At 41.0% G+C, this 16,197-nt stretch overlaps 2 protein-coding genes across 3 annotated transcripts in view; one reads left to right on the top strand and one right to left on the bottom strand.

Moving 5' to 3' along the window:
- The window catches only part of CLDN10 (claudin 10), a 113,647-nt gene extending 108,992 nt beyond the window's left edge, over nt 1-4,655 (bottom strand). Inside the window, exon 1 of one of the 2 annotated variants that reach the window (XM_025924766.2) lies at nt 4,245-4,655. In XM_025924766.2, coding sequence (XP_025780551.1) covers nt 4,245-4,401 — 157 coding nt within the window. In that variant the 5' untranslated portion in view covers nt 4,402-4,655. Of the gene's footprint in view, nt 1-4,187 lie in introns of both variants that reach the window. The other variant, XM_025924765.2, reaches the window with a different exon arrangement.
- The window catches only part of LOC147584656 (uncharacterized), a 43,439-nt gene extending 27,459 nt beyond the window's left edge, over nt 1-15,980 (top strand). The window contains exons 3-5 of the mRNA XM_086709424.1: nt 13,739-13,866; nt 15,218-15,346; nt 15,852-15,980. Coding sequence (XP_086565550.1) covers nt 13,739-13,866; nt 15,218-15,346; nt 15,852-15,855 — 261 coding nt within the window. The 3' untranslated portion in view covers nt 15,856-15,980. The remainder of the gene's footprint in view (nt 1-13,738; nt 13,867-15,217; nt 15,347-15,851) is intronic.
- The last annotated feature ends 217 nt before the right edge of the window (nt 15,981-16,197 follow it).

Genomic DNA, 16,197 nt, shown 5'->3' on the forward strand with positions numbered 1-16,197 from the left:
GAAGTTTGGTCTGCTGAATTGCAATTCAGTGATCTTCCTTATTGTTGCCTGAGTACATGTCCTCAATCACTCAATTCACAACACTCTGGCCTTCCTCCAGGAGTACAGTTTTGCCCTCATCAGGAACCATCTATCTCATTCATAATTTTGTTCATTCAGCCATGTTGCAAATATCTGTCCAGAGCCCAGTGTGTGCCAGGAGCATAAGGAGAGCCTAACAGTCTAGTCTTCGAGGTAACCCCCACCAGGCAGCTTCAGTCCCTCCCCTTAGCAGTGCTCTCTGGACCCAGCCTTCCCCGTCAGAAAGGACCGCTTCCCTCCCAATGAGCGATGCCCTGTTTTCACAGTTAAAATATCCTTATTAACGGTGACAGGAGAGAAAATCAAAACATGACGGAACAAGAGACATAGCCTGTGGTGGATATTGCCCCCAAAGAAAGTGACGTGCTTTGGGGATTGAGTCAAGGAGCTCCCAGGCTGTGATGAGGACTGAATTACAAGGATCCATAGGGTGTGTTTCTGAAATCCACCCCACAGAACTGCAGTTGAAGAGGGCCTCTATTTTTCTCAATACTGTAAATGCTCCCTGTCCAGAGAGGGTGCTGGCTCACATCAAGTCTCTAAAGGCTGTAGTCACTACTCCTCTGAATGGGTCCCTGAAAACCTACAGCTCTTGAGACAGCGGAGAGTGTTAGCAACAACAAGGTACGACTCTGGCAATGAAGTTATGTAACCAGCAAGGCAAAAAGTAAACAAACAGAAACGCTGGCAGCTCAGAAAGTTTTTTTCTTTTTCTTTCTCAAAGGAGGCTTAATCTGACCTAAGTCTAAGCAGATTTGTCTCAAATTGACACAGCAGGGCTTCAATAGTTTGTTATTTTAAAATGTGATATACTCATTTTCATTCCTCATTGGCTTCTGAGTTCTTGTCTCAATTTGGAATTACTGGGATGTCCGAGAGCCTACTGGCAGAGAGGCTTTCCCGACACCCCTGTTGTTGTGTTTTCAAAGAGGAGCAAAGGAAAAGCAACCACTATTGTCAGCAATGATTCCATGTGAATAAGGAAATCCAAATGTGAGTCCCCATTTCCTTTGGACACATGAATCAGTGTTCCTGACTTTGAAAATAGATTTCTGTAGCAACTTGTTTATTTTATAAAGATTTTTATTCAGGAGGAAGAAAGGGGAGAGAGAATGTTAAATTAATTTTACATGTTCTAATCAAAGCACTGTTGGTGGACCAGATTTTTCAAAATACCTCTCATGTGCAGGGTACACAGCAGATCTAGAATACATTATCTTTAATATAAAAAGCAAAATCAGGGGGACAAAATTTAAAAATTGTTTTATGTTTATTTTTGAGAGAGAGACAGAGTGCAAGCAGGGGAGGAGCAGAGAGTGGGGGAGACACAGAATCCGAAGCAGGATCCAGGCTCTGAGCTGTCAACACAGAGCCTGATGCAGGGTTTGAACCCATGAACAGCAAGATCATGACCTGAACTGAAGTCAGATGCTTAACCCACTAAGCCACCCAGGTGCCCCAGGGTGATAAAATTTTAAGTGGGGGGGAAGATTATTTAGACCACCATGAACTACATAGTAACTATAACTTCTCACTCCATGTTTTCTAAGATGCATTTGGAGAAGTAGCTATTGAAGTCACACAGAAATCTACCATGATTCTTTAGCCCACTTTGGAACTAAGGTTAAATGTTAATTTTTCAAAATAACTGGATTTTGTTAAGGAATATAGAATGAGGGATAATAAGACAAAATATTTTTTTAAAAAGATGAACCCACTAGGGGTGCCTGGCTGGCTCAATCAATAGAGCATATGACTCTTGATCTCAGGGTTGTGGGTTCGAGCCCCATGTTGGGTGTAGAGATTACATAAAAATTAAATCTTTAAAAAAAAAATCCTGAGGTGTCTGGGAGGCTCAGTCAGTTAAGTACCTGACTCTTGATTTTGGCTCAGGTCATGATCTCATCTGCACTGGGCATGGAGCCTACTTTGAAATTCTTTCTCTCTCTTCTTCTGCCCCTCTCCACCACTTGCTCTCTCTCTCTCTCTCTCTCTCTCTCTCTCTCTCTAAGAAAGTTTTTTTCCTTCAAAAACAATGAACCCCCCCAAAATAAATAAAATACAAAAATAATAAATTTTAAAAAAGAACCCAAGAAAGAACAAAGAAATACACTTACCCACGCAATATCTCGTCTGCTTGCTGCCCAAGATGGCAGTGGGCCAAAGGGGGCCATAGAGAAGGAAGAACCACAGAGATGTGCAGAATGACGCTAATGGTCTCCACCACACTCTTCCTCTCTTTTACAGTTTCCCCCTTGTTCCTAACAAAGCCTTCCATAGGAGAGGGAACGATTCTGAAGTATCTCAAAGTAAGTTTGTAAGTTGGGACTGAAAAGAAATATACCATTGATTCTTCAAATGGGTGCTTGAGAAAGTTCATTATTTGAGGGCCTACGTGGGCTATCCGAGCTTGAATATTTCCCTTGTCATTAGAAGTCTCCTGGATTTAACTAAGTATTCTGTCTTTATCCTTTGGCACACACTGTGCACTAATGACGGGGGTACTTGACACAAAATCCCATAAAATATTATGCTTTAGTAACTTCCTAGTTAAAATTTTATTTTCTTTACTGAGGCCAAGGTACAGTTTTGCCATTTAGTTGTGGAAAGACTACATTTTAAAAAATACCAGGGGTGGGGTGCCTGGGTGGCTCAGTTCGTTGAGCGTCTGACTTCAGCTCAGGTCATGATCTCACACTCCATGAATTCGAGCCCTGCGTCAGGCTCTGTGCTAATAGCTCAGAGCCTGGAGCCTGCTTCAGATTCTGTGTCTCCCTCTCTCTCTGCCCCTCCCCTGCTCATGCTATGTCTCTCTGTGTCTCAAAAAAGTAAATAAAAACATTAAAAAAATTTTTTAAATACCAGGGGCAATTTTTTAACATAATAAACCCACAACTTATGGCAGATTTGTAAAGGCATCAAATCACGAGGCAGATAGTGATTCTTGTAATGACATAAGAGCAGGTAGTTATCTCCCCAGAGGTATCCCGAGGTATGGAAATGCCTTCCAAGAAAAAAATGTCCCTAAGATACAGATACTTGTAATAGAGTTTCTAACATGCATAACGATGAAAGCTTGCTTGCATGTTTAAAAAAAGTAAAACCAAGCAACAAAAAGGCAGTTCATGGGCATTTTCTTTCACGTAACTACTTTTTAAATTCTTCTTGCTCTGCTATTTTATCATTAAATATGATTTAAAAAAAATAGAAACCCCTCTGTAAACAAAATTCTTTTTTCACTCAGCACTGTCCTCCTTGTCCTACGCTTTTACCCCCTTGAATATGTACAGGAGTATACATATATATGTGTGTGCGTGTACTTCATACTCAGATGGCCTGGGGAAGTATAGGAATTGGGAATAACCTATGAATTACTGACAGCATGTGTGCATGTATATATGTGTGTCTATAGATGTATAATGTATGTATACACACCTGTCTGGAAAAGATTCCTCCATGATGTGAGGCAAATTGAAACTAGCTTTTAAACCACTTTTGGGGGCACCTGGATGGCTCATTGGGTTAAGTGTCCGACTCTTGTTTCGGCCGAGGTCATGGTCTCACGATTTCGAGAGTTCGAGCCCCAAGTCAGGCTCTGCGCTGGCAGGGTGGAGCCTGCTTGAGATTCTCTGTCTCCCTGTCTCCCTGCCCCTCCCCCGACCTGTGCTGTCTCTGTCTCTCTCAAAACAAAATAAAAATTAAAATAAATAAAATAGTCATTTCTGCCCTGTCCCTTGGAGTCTATCATTTGCACTGGGTATTTGTAAAAGATTCATGAGATTATTAACCTCCCTTTGTCATATAAAATACATGATTTAATTCTTTCAGCCCACGTTCATATACCTCATCCGTCCTAGGCAATTTTTTTTTAGGATTTTATTTTTAAGTAATCGCAGCAGCCAACATGGGGCTGGACCCCACAACCCCAAGGTCAAGAATCACATGCTCCACCCACTGAGCCAGCTGGGCGCCCCATCCTAGGTAATCCTTGACACTTTCACAAACAGTCTTTACAGAGTTAACAGCCAACTGTATGCAGCTGCTTCGGCACAGTGAGGGGAAAAGCGACATTTTACTTCCACCCCGAGCAAAGCCATTATATTTACCTTCTACTTTGAAGATAGTAAAGTGTGGTCGGCAATGGAAAGAACCCAACGCGTTACCTGCGCAGTTCATCCACAGACCCTGGTAAACCCAAGTGGCGGTTATCACCGATGATGCTCGGGTGGTCACTTTCCATTCATTGGACGCGGTGGCCGCGACAAGAGCTCCAAACCCTCCGACGCCAAACACCAGAGCTGAGATCTGCGCCCTGGACATGTCGCTCTGTCTTCTCCAGTGACACAGTCCAGACAGAACGCTTTGGTGGGCTAGGCATGCAGCGGGTGACTAGCGCTCGGACAGGTGTTATGGCAGGTTAACGCGGGTAGGGAACAGCATTTCATGCTCAGATGGCCTGCGGAAGGACCGGAATTCAGGATAGAGTCTGGTTCACCGATGGCATTTTAAAGATAGCTTGAGATGATCTTTCTAATTTCCTACACGGAGATTTACTAAAAAATTTTAGGTGGATTTTAAAGGTTTTGATTTCGCAGGTATTTTTTTCCTGGCACCATAGTTAATGCTTAATTTTCTGTTAGCCTGAAGCTTAACGAACCGTGCACCGAGAAGATATTACAAAGTACAAATTATACAGTAACAGTTAAGGCTTATTTGACCAATTGCTTTAGTCTCGCAGGCTTTTGAATCTTTACAGAAATGGAATCATATGGCAGGTATTCTTCGGTAACTTACTTTTTCACACAACGTTATGTTCGTGAGATTCATCTATGTTCAAGAATGTAGTTGGCGGAAATATAGTACTTCATTAAGTGAATATACTACAATTTATTTATCCATGTTCCTGGAGATGAACATTTGTGTTGTTTCTTCCTCACCCCCACCCCCTCCCCCTCAATAACAGTGGGAACGGCTGTAAATATTCTCATGCATTTCTTTCTGTGCACCTGCTACAAGAGGTTCTCCAGGGTAATCTTAGAAACAACTGCTAGGAAGCAGGAAATAAGTAGGAACTAATCTTCAACCTTATTGACAATACTAAGTTGCTGTACTGAGTAGTTCTAGTTGTTTACCATCCTACAACCAGTGGGTGAATCCTCATTGGCTCACTTCATGACATGTGGCATTGGGGTGTTTCAGAATTGCTGGGTTTTGTTTGGTTTTTTTGGGGGAGGGAGTGGGGGCTTGGCCACTCTGATGAGTGTAAAGCTCCCCCATTATGATGACTAATTTGTATTTCCTGATTACTAATGAAGCTGAGCATATTTTCACATATTTATTGGTTCATTGTGTTTTTGTCTACAGACATTTGTAGCTTTTGCTCATTTTATCCGTTGAGTTGCTTGACTTGTTATAATTTATTTTTAGTTCTATATACATCCTGGATAGCAATCATTTGTTGATTATTTACATTGTAAATATCTTCTCCCAGTTTGTGGTTTGTCTTTATTCAGGTATTTGATAAAGACTCTTGATTTTAGCATGCTTAAATTTACCAAGCTTTTACTAAATGATTTCTGCTTTGAGATCTTGATTAAGAAGTCTCCCTCAGGGGCATCTGGGTGTCTCAGTTAGTTAAGCTTCCGACTCTCCGTGAGCTCAAGCCCCCCATCAGGCTCTGTGCTGACACTCCGAGCCTGCTTGGGAGTCTCCCTCTGTCCCTCTCTCTGCCCCTGTCCAGTTCACAACTCTCTCTCAAAATAAATTTTTTAAAAACTTTAAAAAAATATATTAAAAAAAAAAAGAAATCTCCCTCAGAGATAGTAAATACGTTACCTTTTAATCCTATTTCAAAGTTTTAGCTTTTACATTTAAGTTCTTTAATCATCTAGAACTGATTTTTCAGGGCAGCTGGGTGGCTCAGTTGACTAAGTATCTGACTCTTGATCTCAGCTCAGGTCTTACTCTCAGGGTTGTGAATTCAAGCCCCTCGTTGGGCTCTGTGCTGGACATGAAACCTACTTAAAAAAATGGGGCACCTGGGTAGCTCAGTCAGTTGAGTTCCTGCTACTGGTTTCAGCTCAGGTAATGATCTCACAGTTTTGTGAGTTCAAGCCCCATGTGGGGCTCTGTGCTGCCTGCTTGGAATTCAGTCTCTCTCTCTCTCTCTCTCTCTCTCTCTCTCTCTCTCTCTCTCTCTCCCCCCTCCTCCTCCCCCACTTGAGCTGTCTCTATCTCTCTCAAAATAAGTAAATAAGCTTAAACTGGAATTTATTTTTCTGTTTTATGATTTGGGATCTATTTCATTTTTCAACATGGAAACCGAATTTTTCTGTCCCTACTAAATGGTCTCTGGTTTCCCTATTGATTCGCAATGTCACTTCTGTCATATCGGATGTAAATATTTACATGGTCTGTTTATGGACTCGTAACCTGTTACATTTATCTGCTTGTCTGTTCCTGCACCCATATAATACTCTCTTAATTACTCTAATTTATAAATATTTCTTGAGATCTCATTGATGTCTCTTATTTTTTGCTCTTGTTATCAAGAGTATCTGAGACTTTTTTTTAGCTCTTTGCTGTTCCTTACATATTTTAGAATAGACTTATGAAGTTATACATATATACATACCTACTGGGGTGTTTATTGGAGGAAAGTAAATAACTTTATAAAGTTGAGCGTTCCTGCCAATGAGTATTGTATATCTCTTCATTTAACCCTTCTTTAATGTCTTTCAGTAAAATTGAATATTTTAATTAAATCTTGTTACATTTTTTGCCTGATTTATTTCTTTTAAGATTTTCTTTCTTTCTTTTTTAAATGTTTATTTTTGAGAGAGAGAGAGCACAAGCACGGGAGGGGCAGAGAGAGAGGGAGACACAGAATCTGAAGCAGGCTCCAGGCTCCAAGCTGTCAGCACAGAGCCTGATGCAGGGCGCAAAACCATGAAGTAAGAGATCATGACCTGAGCCGAAGTCAGACGCTTAACCAACTGAGATACCCAGGCGCCCCAAGATTTTATTTTTAAGTAATCTCTACACCTAACATGGAGCTCAAACCTACAAACCTGAGATCAAGAGCCACATGCTCCATTGATTGAACCAGCCAGGTGCCCCATGCTAGATTTATTCTTTTTTTTTTTTTTTTTTTTTTTTAACATATTTATTACTGAGAGACAGAGAGACAGAGAGACAGAGCATGAGCAGGGGAGGGGCAGAGAGAGGAGGAGACACAGAATGCAAAGCAAGCTCCAGGTTCCAAGCTGTCAGCACAGAGCCCGACATGGGGCTCAAACTCACAAACCGTGAGATCACGACCTGAGCCGAAATCAGACGCTCAACCAACTGAGCCACCCAGGCGCCCCTAGATTTATTCTTAAACTTAAGACTCATTCTAGCATCTTTTTGTCTAACATATTTTATCCGATTTCCTTCTTGTATATACAGTGTTAGGGGTACCAACCCCCACGCAGTCAAAAATCCACATACAAATTTTGATCCCCCAAAACTTACCTACTGTTGACCAGAAGCCTTACTCATAAACAGTTGATTAATACATATTTTATATACTATATGTATCATGTTCTGTATTCTTATAATAAAGTAAGCTAGAGAAAAGAAAATGTTATTAGTAAAATCATGAGGAAGAGAAAATACATTTACAATACTGGACTCTATTTATCAAAAAAATCCACACGTAAGCAGACATGCTTGGTTCAAACCCTTATTCAAATGTTTTGAACATTTCGTTTTTCTTCTTTCTTGCATTTTTTTAAGTTTTTTTCCACATTTCAATTTTTCCACTTAATAAATTAGAATTTGCACATTATTTGTGTTGTTTAATAGTTACTCTAGAAATTTTAATGCATATTTAACTTAATAAATAAAATCGATCATTGTCTTTATTCTCCTTATGAATAATATAAGGACCTTAAGATGTTTTAACATTAATATAACTCCTCTTCTGGCCTATATTATTACTTTATTTCTATGTCGTTTGATTTTTTTAGTCCCATGAATTAGAGTTTTATCTCCCCAGATGTTAGCCTGCACTTGCCATTATTACTACATACTGTCGTTTTTCTGTTTTGGCTCACTATTCCATTTTGCCTCTCAAACCTTCCTTGTGAGTTTATTATTTTTCTTCTTCCTGAGGTCTATCCTTGCAAAGTTTCTCTAGTGAGGGACTGTTGGTAGTTACCTCTCTTAGTTTTTGTTTGCCAGATAATAATATATTTCTTCTGTGCTTGCCTTTGGTAGATAATTTTTTGGGGGGTATACGGTTACAAGTTGACAATTGTTTCCACTCATGACTTTGAAGATATAATTCCACTTCCATCTGACTTCCAGTGTTGTAGAGAAATCAAGAACTAGATTTGTCATTTCTTTATAGATTAGTCCGTGCTTTGTGTTTGACTGATTTTAAGATTCTCTTTGGTTTTGGTAGTTTCGATTTGACTTTCTAAGTATGGATTATTTTTGGTAATCTCCTTGGGGATTTACTGAACTTCTTGAATCTAATCATTCATATCTGTCATCAATTCTGGAAAACTCTTAGTCCCTTCCCTCTAGAGATGTTACCTCTTCCCTATTCTTTCTTTATCTCCTTCTAGAACTCTGATAAGATCTATTTTTTTGTTCTGTTTGTCCTATTTCTTAACTTCTTTCTAATATTTTTAACCACTTTATCTCTCCATGCTGTATACTAGGTTTTTAAAAGATATATGTACTAATTTATTAATTTTCTCTTCAGCTGTGTGTAATCTGCTAGTATCCATCTAGAGGTTCTAATTTCTAATACTATACTTAAAAAAAAATGTCTAGAGTTTCTGTTTTATCCTTTTCTGTATCTTCCTATTTCTTGTTTTCTAATCTCTTGTTCTTTAGTCATAATTCAAGTGCCCTATTTTGTTTTTTAAGTATTAAAGATACTTAATTTATATTCTATATCTCATTACTCTCATATCTGTAGTTTTTGCCAGTTGGATTGATTTTTTTTTTTTTTTTTTACTGACCCTTTCATAGTGGTTTGCTAAAACATGTGCTTTGTCATATATCTGGGTATAAAAAAAATTCTGTGTGGGGCGCCTGGGTGGCTCAGTCGGTTGAGCGTCCGACTTCAGCTCAGGTCACGATCTCACGGACCGTGAGTTCGAGCCCCGCGTCGCGCTCTGGGCTGATGGCTCAGAGCCTGTTGCCTGCTTCCAGTTCTGTGTCTCCCTCTCTCTCTGCCCCTCCCCCATTCATGCTCTGTCTCTCTCTGTCTCAAAAGTAAATAAACGTTAAAAAAAAAATTAAAAAAAAAATTCTGTGCATTGTTTACTATGAAATTAGTATTATATTTTAAGGTAAACAAAAGAATTTATACTGCTTGGTAAACTATTTGCTCATAAATTTAAAAGTTTTCTTTATGTCAATTAACGTAAAGTAATGGACCAATAAACCTATGAAAGATGCTTTCTTTAAACAAAACAAACAAAAAACACATGTGCTTTGTGATTTGGGATTGTAAGCTCGTGTTCCTGGCAACTTTCTCATGAAAATGTTTTGAGGCCTGAGTTGGACATTTGTTCTCCCAGATAGAATTTATATTTGCTTCTGCCTGTTTTTTAGGTGAGCTATCAACCCAGGACTATTTTTTTTAATGTTTATTTATTTTTGAGAGAGAGGGAGAGGCAGAGAGAGAATCCCAAGCAGGCTCCACGCTGTCAGCGCAGAGCTCAACGCAGGGCTCAAACCCACAAACCAGGAGATCATGACCTGAGCTAAAATCAAGAGTCAAAAGCTTAACTGACTGAGCCACCCAGGTGTCCTGTGAGTACAGATATTTAATTAATTTTTTAAAAATTTTTAAATGTTTATTTTAGAGAGAGAGAAAGAGAGCAGGAACAGGGGACAGGCAGAGAGAAAGGGAGACAAAATCCGAAGCCGGCTCCAGGCTCTGAGCTGTCAGCACAGAGCCCAGCATGGTGCTAGAACCCACGGACCTCGAGATCATGACCTGAGTCTAAGTTGGCCGCCCAAGGACTGAGCCCCCCAGGCGCCCCAGACTGCTTTACACTAAATTATCATCTTTTACTAGCCATTCAAAGCGTGAATTCTAGTGCCACACCCAAGTGAGTGTCAACTTGTGGTTAGGAATTCTCAAGTAACTTCCTTTTGTCCCCATCCTCAAATGCAAGGTTGAGACAGGACATTCCTTTACCATCACCCAGGGGACAGTGATGGCGATGGTGGCAGAGGTGGTGAAGCACTGCCTTTTAATTTTGCCCACTGCAGTCATTACTTTGGGGCGGGAACAACTTCAGAGTCCTCTGATGCAGTCTCCAGTGTTGCCTGGCACTAGGACCCCCTGTTATGGCCAATTTGGAACTAAGATCTCGGTGACCAGGGATCCCTCAGGGTAGCCACTGGCTTCAAAGCTGGCTTACCTTTCTATATTTGTGTTTTCTCTTCATTTCTTCGCCTCTAAAGTTTTCCTTTGCTTTTTCACTAGCTCAGGTGTGCATTTAAAAATATTTTTCAAGGGGCACCTGCATGGCTCAGTCAGTTAAGCATCTATCTCTGGATTTCAGCTCAGGTCATGATCTCAGGTGCGTGGGTTTGAGCCCTTCGTTGGTCTCTGCACTAACAGTGTGAAGCTTGCTTGGGATTCTTCTCTCTCTCGCTCTCTCTGTCTTTACCCCACTCGTGCTCTCTCTCTCTCTCTCTCTCTCTCTTTCAAAATAAAAATAAATAAACTTCAATTAAAAAATAGTTTTGGATTAAAAAATTTTTTTAAGTTTATTTGTTTTGAGAGAGAGAGAGAGTATGGGGGAAGGGGGAGGTGCAGAGAGAGAGAGGAAGAGAGAGAATTCCAAGCAGGCTCCGCACTTGTCAGCACAGAGCCCGACACTGGACCCAAACTCACAAACCATGAATTCATGACTTGAGCCAAAACCAAGAGTCAGACGCTTAACCAACCAAGTCACCCAGGTACCCCTTGAATGTTTTCTTTTTCTTTTTCTTTTTCTTTTTTTTTTTTTTTTTTTTTAGAGAGAGCGTGAGTAGGGGAGAAACAGAGAGAAAGGGAGACACAGAATCTGAAGAAGGCTCCAGGCTGTCAGCACAGAGCCTGTGGGGTTTGAACCCACAAACCACAAGATCATGACCTGAGCCGAAGTCGGATGCTAAACTCTATCACCTGAGCCAGCCAGGTGCCCCTCCATTTTTTTGTACTGACTGTAGGTGTTTTGTTTCAGGAAGGTTATATAGGATACCTAATCTACTCTATGCCAGAAATAAAAGTGGCCAAATGTAATAAAGTAAACACTTATGTTTAAAAATATCCCTAAAAATCAAATAACCTGGGGCACCTGTCTGGCTCAGGTGATAGAACATGAGACTTTTGATTTCAGAGTCATGAATTTGAGCTCCACGTTGGGCATAGAAATTACCTCTAACACCATCAACTGATGATTGGGTAAAGAAATTGTGGTTTATATACACAATGGAGTACTACGTGGCAATGAGAAAGAATGAAATGTGGCCCTTTGTAGCAACGTGGATGGAACTGGAGAGTGTGATGCTAAGTGAAATAAGCCATACAGAGAAAGACAGATACCATATGTGGATCCTGAGAAACTTAACAGAAATCCATGGGGGAGGGGAAGGAAAAAAAAAAGAGGTTAGAGTGGAAGAGAGCCAAAGCATAAGAGAGTCTTAAAAACTGAGAACAGGGGCGCCTGGGTGGCGCAGTCGGTTGAGCGTCCGACTTCAGCCAGGTCACGATCTCGCGGTCCGTGAGTTTGAGCCCCGCGTCGGGCTCTGGGCTGATGGCTCAGAGCCTGGAGCCTGTTTCAGATTCTGTGTCTCCCTCTCTCTCTGCCCCTCCCCCGTTCATGCTCTGTCTCTCTCTGTCCCAAAAATAAATAAACGTTGAAAAAAAAAATTAAAAAAAAAAAACAAAAAACTGAGAACAAACTGAGGGTTGATGGGGGGTGGAAGGGAGGGGTGGGTGGGTGATGGGTATTGAGGAGGGCCCTTTTTGGGATGAGCACTGGGTGTTGTATGGAAACCAATTTGACAGTAAATTTCATATATTGAAAAAAAAAAAGAAATTACCTCTAACAAATCAAATAACCTATCAGGAAGTAACAATAAGTGAATCTCTCCCAAATGAGGAGAATCCTGGAAGTTCAGATTTGTGCAGATTTTGCTGTGCTACCTAGTCTCAATTCCTATTTAGATTCTTTTGGAAATTAGTTGCATGTTTTTAGTGGAAAGAGCTCTCTCTCAAAAAAAAAAAAAAATAGTCCAATAAACTTCTTTTTCAGTACATTATATTTTTCTTCATCACACTGTGAGTTAAATTCCCAGAAAAGGTATGCCTGATTCTACATTTAAGATGAAAATCCTGCAATTTAAAATGAAAAACCACCCAAAAACACTCCACCTATTTTCTTGTATCATTAAAATAAGATTTTATGGGTGCCTGGGTGGCTTAGTCAGTTAAACACTTGACTTTGGCTCAAGTCATGATCTTGCAGTTTGTGAGTTCGAGCCCCAAGTCAGGCTCTCTGTTGTCCACACAAAGCCTGCTTCAGATCCTCTGCCCCCCACTCTCTGCCCTTCCCCTGTTTGTGCTCTCTCTCTCTGTCTCTCTCAAAATAAATAAACTTAAATAAAATAAATATAATAAGATTTCAACTGATTTCTTAAAACTCTTTTGCCAATATCTTGACTCCAGGGCTTAATTAGGACACTATAAAACGTTCTTCCAATAACTAGCAATAAAAATTAAATAATTCTGTCTATAAATAGTTATTTGTCTCTTACTTTGCCAGAATTTTGTGCACTTTGATTTCTTTTCAGATGTAAATACATTTAAAATTTTTTTTTTCAACGTTTATTCATTTTTGGGACAGAGAGAGACAGAGCATGAATGGGGGAGGGGCAGAGAGAGAGGGAGACACAGAATTGGAAACAGGCTCCAGGCTCTGAGCCATCAGCCCAGAGCCTGACGCGGGGCTCGAACTCACGGACCGCGAGATCGTGACCTGGCTGAAGTCGGACGCTTAACCGACTGTGCCACCCAGGCGCCCCTGTAAATACATTTTAAAGTCTCCTTTTTGGCATAAAGATTTACAGGATTAGAATCTGAGAAACAAAAAAGAGACGCACCACTTGGGTTAGTCTGCAAGTGTTTTGAGTTTACCTTCCTCTGGGGAGAAAAGAAGAAATTATTTCTCTGGAAGAATTCAAACAAATTTTGTTCACTATCCCATTGTCAAAGTTACTAAGAGACACCAAACTTTAAATGTTTTTTTGATCATGTGTAAAGCTTCCTGGAATTGGAAGCATAATTGCAGGTGGAGGTAGGGGGAAGAGTCCACTGTAATTAACCATAGAAAAATAAAAAGAACTAAGCCTGCAAAGACAGACATATGAGAAAAATCCTGTTTAAATCACAAAACACCTAGAGGACTGTCAAGGTGTTGTGAACACAGCTGTGATTGAAGGGGGGGTGGTGGAATCCATGAGCTCTTCCAGGCTAATAAATTTATATCACAAATACCTCCTTTCTAAGTTGGTTTGAGGATTATGACATTATACATGTAGAGCACAGAGAAAGTGCTAAATATACACCATTTATTGCTGTTATGATTCTTCCTAGAAAAATGAAGATCCTGAGATTAGAGACACCAACCAATCCTTCTGGTTTGCCCAGTCCTTCTACGTTTTAGCACTGAATGCCCTGGGTCCCGTGGACACTCTCAGCGTTGGAGAAACAAATCGTTCCAGGTTTTCAGCTTTTATTGGGGTGGAGGAGGGTGGAGGAAACTTAATGAATTTTCATTTTTCAAAATCAAACAATATCTCCTGTCACGGGCCCAGCATATTTCCTGTTCCTACCCTCCTTCCTCTCACACTGCCACCTGCCTGCAAAAGGAAGTAAATTCTTGCCGGAAGAGACTGGTCTGCGCACCTGGACCCAGGCTTCCGAACACCCTGCTCGCGGTCCCTCCCGCTGAATCACACGCGGTTTCTGCCTCCCATCAGCTTTTAGTACCTTGCTCTAACAAGCTAAGATGTGCAGATTCTTTTTCTCCTTCCTTCCTTCTTCCCTCCCTTCCTTCCTCCTCTTTTCTGTCTCTCCTAACTTCATCGTGTGTGTGTGTGTGTGTGTACGCGCACGCTTTTAGTACCTTGCTCTAACAAGCTAAGATGTGCAGATTCTTTTTCTCCTTCCTTCCTTCTTCCCTCCCTTCCTTCCTCCTCTTTTCTGTCTCTCCTAACTTCATCGTGTGTGTGTGTGTGTGTGTGTACGCGCACGGGCGTACTCCCTTTCATTTCTGATTTTAGGTGCAGAAGGTTGGGTTAGTCCTACACCTCATTCGTGATCTAACATCTTCTCTGCCCTGTATGAAGCTGCTCTCTTAATTTGTTCTTTTGAAATCCCCATTCCCCCTTCATATAACACGGGAGTCTCTGTGTGTCCCTGCATCCCCACCAACACTTAGCATTACGCAACCTCTACATTTTTGGCAGATTAGTGAGTATAAAGTGATACCACTGCTTCAATTTGCATTTATCTGGAAACTTGAATTTGAGCGTCACTTCACATGCTTTTAACCTTTTAGTTTTTCCTCTTCTGACTTTGCCCATTTTTCCTTTAGGATTCCTATATGATTTGCAGGCATTTCTTTTATACTCTGAAGAGTAGCCCCTTACCAGTATTACACATTTCCTGTCTCTTCCCCCAACCTGGCATCCCTTCATTTGTCTGTGGTGTCCTTCCTGAGACCAGCAGCCTCACAATTTTAATGTGATCACGTTCCTCTGTATTCTGTGCTTTTCAAGTTCTGCTTAGAGTCCTTCATTGCCCTAGGATAGCAAGATGTCCCCCTGTGTATTCTTTTGCAGCTCATAATCTCTGGTGCACAATTCTGAGATCTAGTATTCCAGACTTTCACAAACCTGGCACCGTGTCCGTCAGCTAGAAACGGATGGCACACTCACACGGGGTAATTTGAGAGGACTTTAATAAGGGACTTTATTTAAAGTGTAGAACGGGGTTCTCAACCTCAGCACTATTGACATTTTGGGCCAAACAATAATTCTACTTTGTGAGGAGCTGCCCTGTGCCTTGTAGGATGTTCAGCAGCAGCCCTGCTCTCTGCGACGCCTGTAGTATGCCCACACCAAGAGTCACGACAACCCAGAGTGTGCCCAGACATTGGCGTGTTGCTCTCAGACAGGGACAATGGTGTAGACAGCCCAGGTGAGACAGTACGTTGCCATGGTCACAAGAGGCAAGGGGAAGGGCATGATTCCTGGAATCAGGTGAGAGGTGTTGTGGAGAAGGCCACCTTACCAAAACTAGGTCCTTCGGTGGGAAGACAAGCCAGAGCTGGCCTGAGAAACCCCACCCTTCCCTCCTCTTCTTTCTGCCAGAGGGTAGGGGAACCTGTGGTGAGGTCCAGAGAGACTACCTCTCAGGCAGAGAGCAAGGTGGAGAAGGCAAAAAGGTAGATTTGGATACTCAGCCCAGCAAAGTGCTGCTGGAACCAAGCTGAGTCTACTTTAGTCTTTATATGATTTACTACAGAAATACTGAAGTGTCTGACTGTGGGATGCTACCTGAGATCCCGTTGGGGGTATTATGTAATATGTATGGTATATATACCATCTTGCCCTTTTAAATCTGAAAAGGTTTGAATTCCAAAGCACATCTGGCTACATGCATTTCAAATACGTAACTATGGAAATGCACCTTTCACCCACAGGTGAAGTGTATCTGGAGTCTGTCGTTTCATGATTCAAGGTAAGGATCTGGTTTTATTTGTTTCCATGTAACGAGCCCATCCCCTCCTCCACCTGCTAAACAATCCAAGCTTTTCTCATTATCATTGTGACTTTCATCCCGTATTAAGTTCTCGTGTAAGCACATGGTCCTATGTCTCTATTCCAATTTACTGGTCCATTTGTGTATTCTTCTACTAGTAATAGAAACTATCCCATATTTATTACTTCCATGTCTACATATATCCTAATATCTGGTAGGAAAGTCCTCTCTTTCTGCTTTTTTTAATAGTAAATAATTTTTTTTTTAATTTTTTTTTTCAACGTTTA

The sequence above is a fragment of the Puma concolor genome, chromosome A1 (assembly GCF_028749965.1).
Source record: "Puma concolor isolate L17-30 chromosome A1, mPumCon1.1.hap2, whole genome shotgun sequence".
Taxonomy (NCBI): Eukaryota; Metazoa; Chordata; class Mammalia; order Carnivora; family Felidae; genus Puma; species Puma concolor.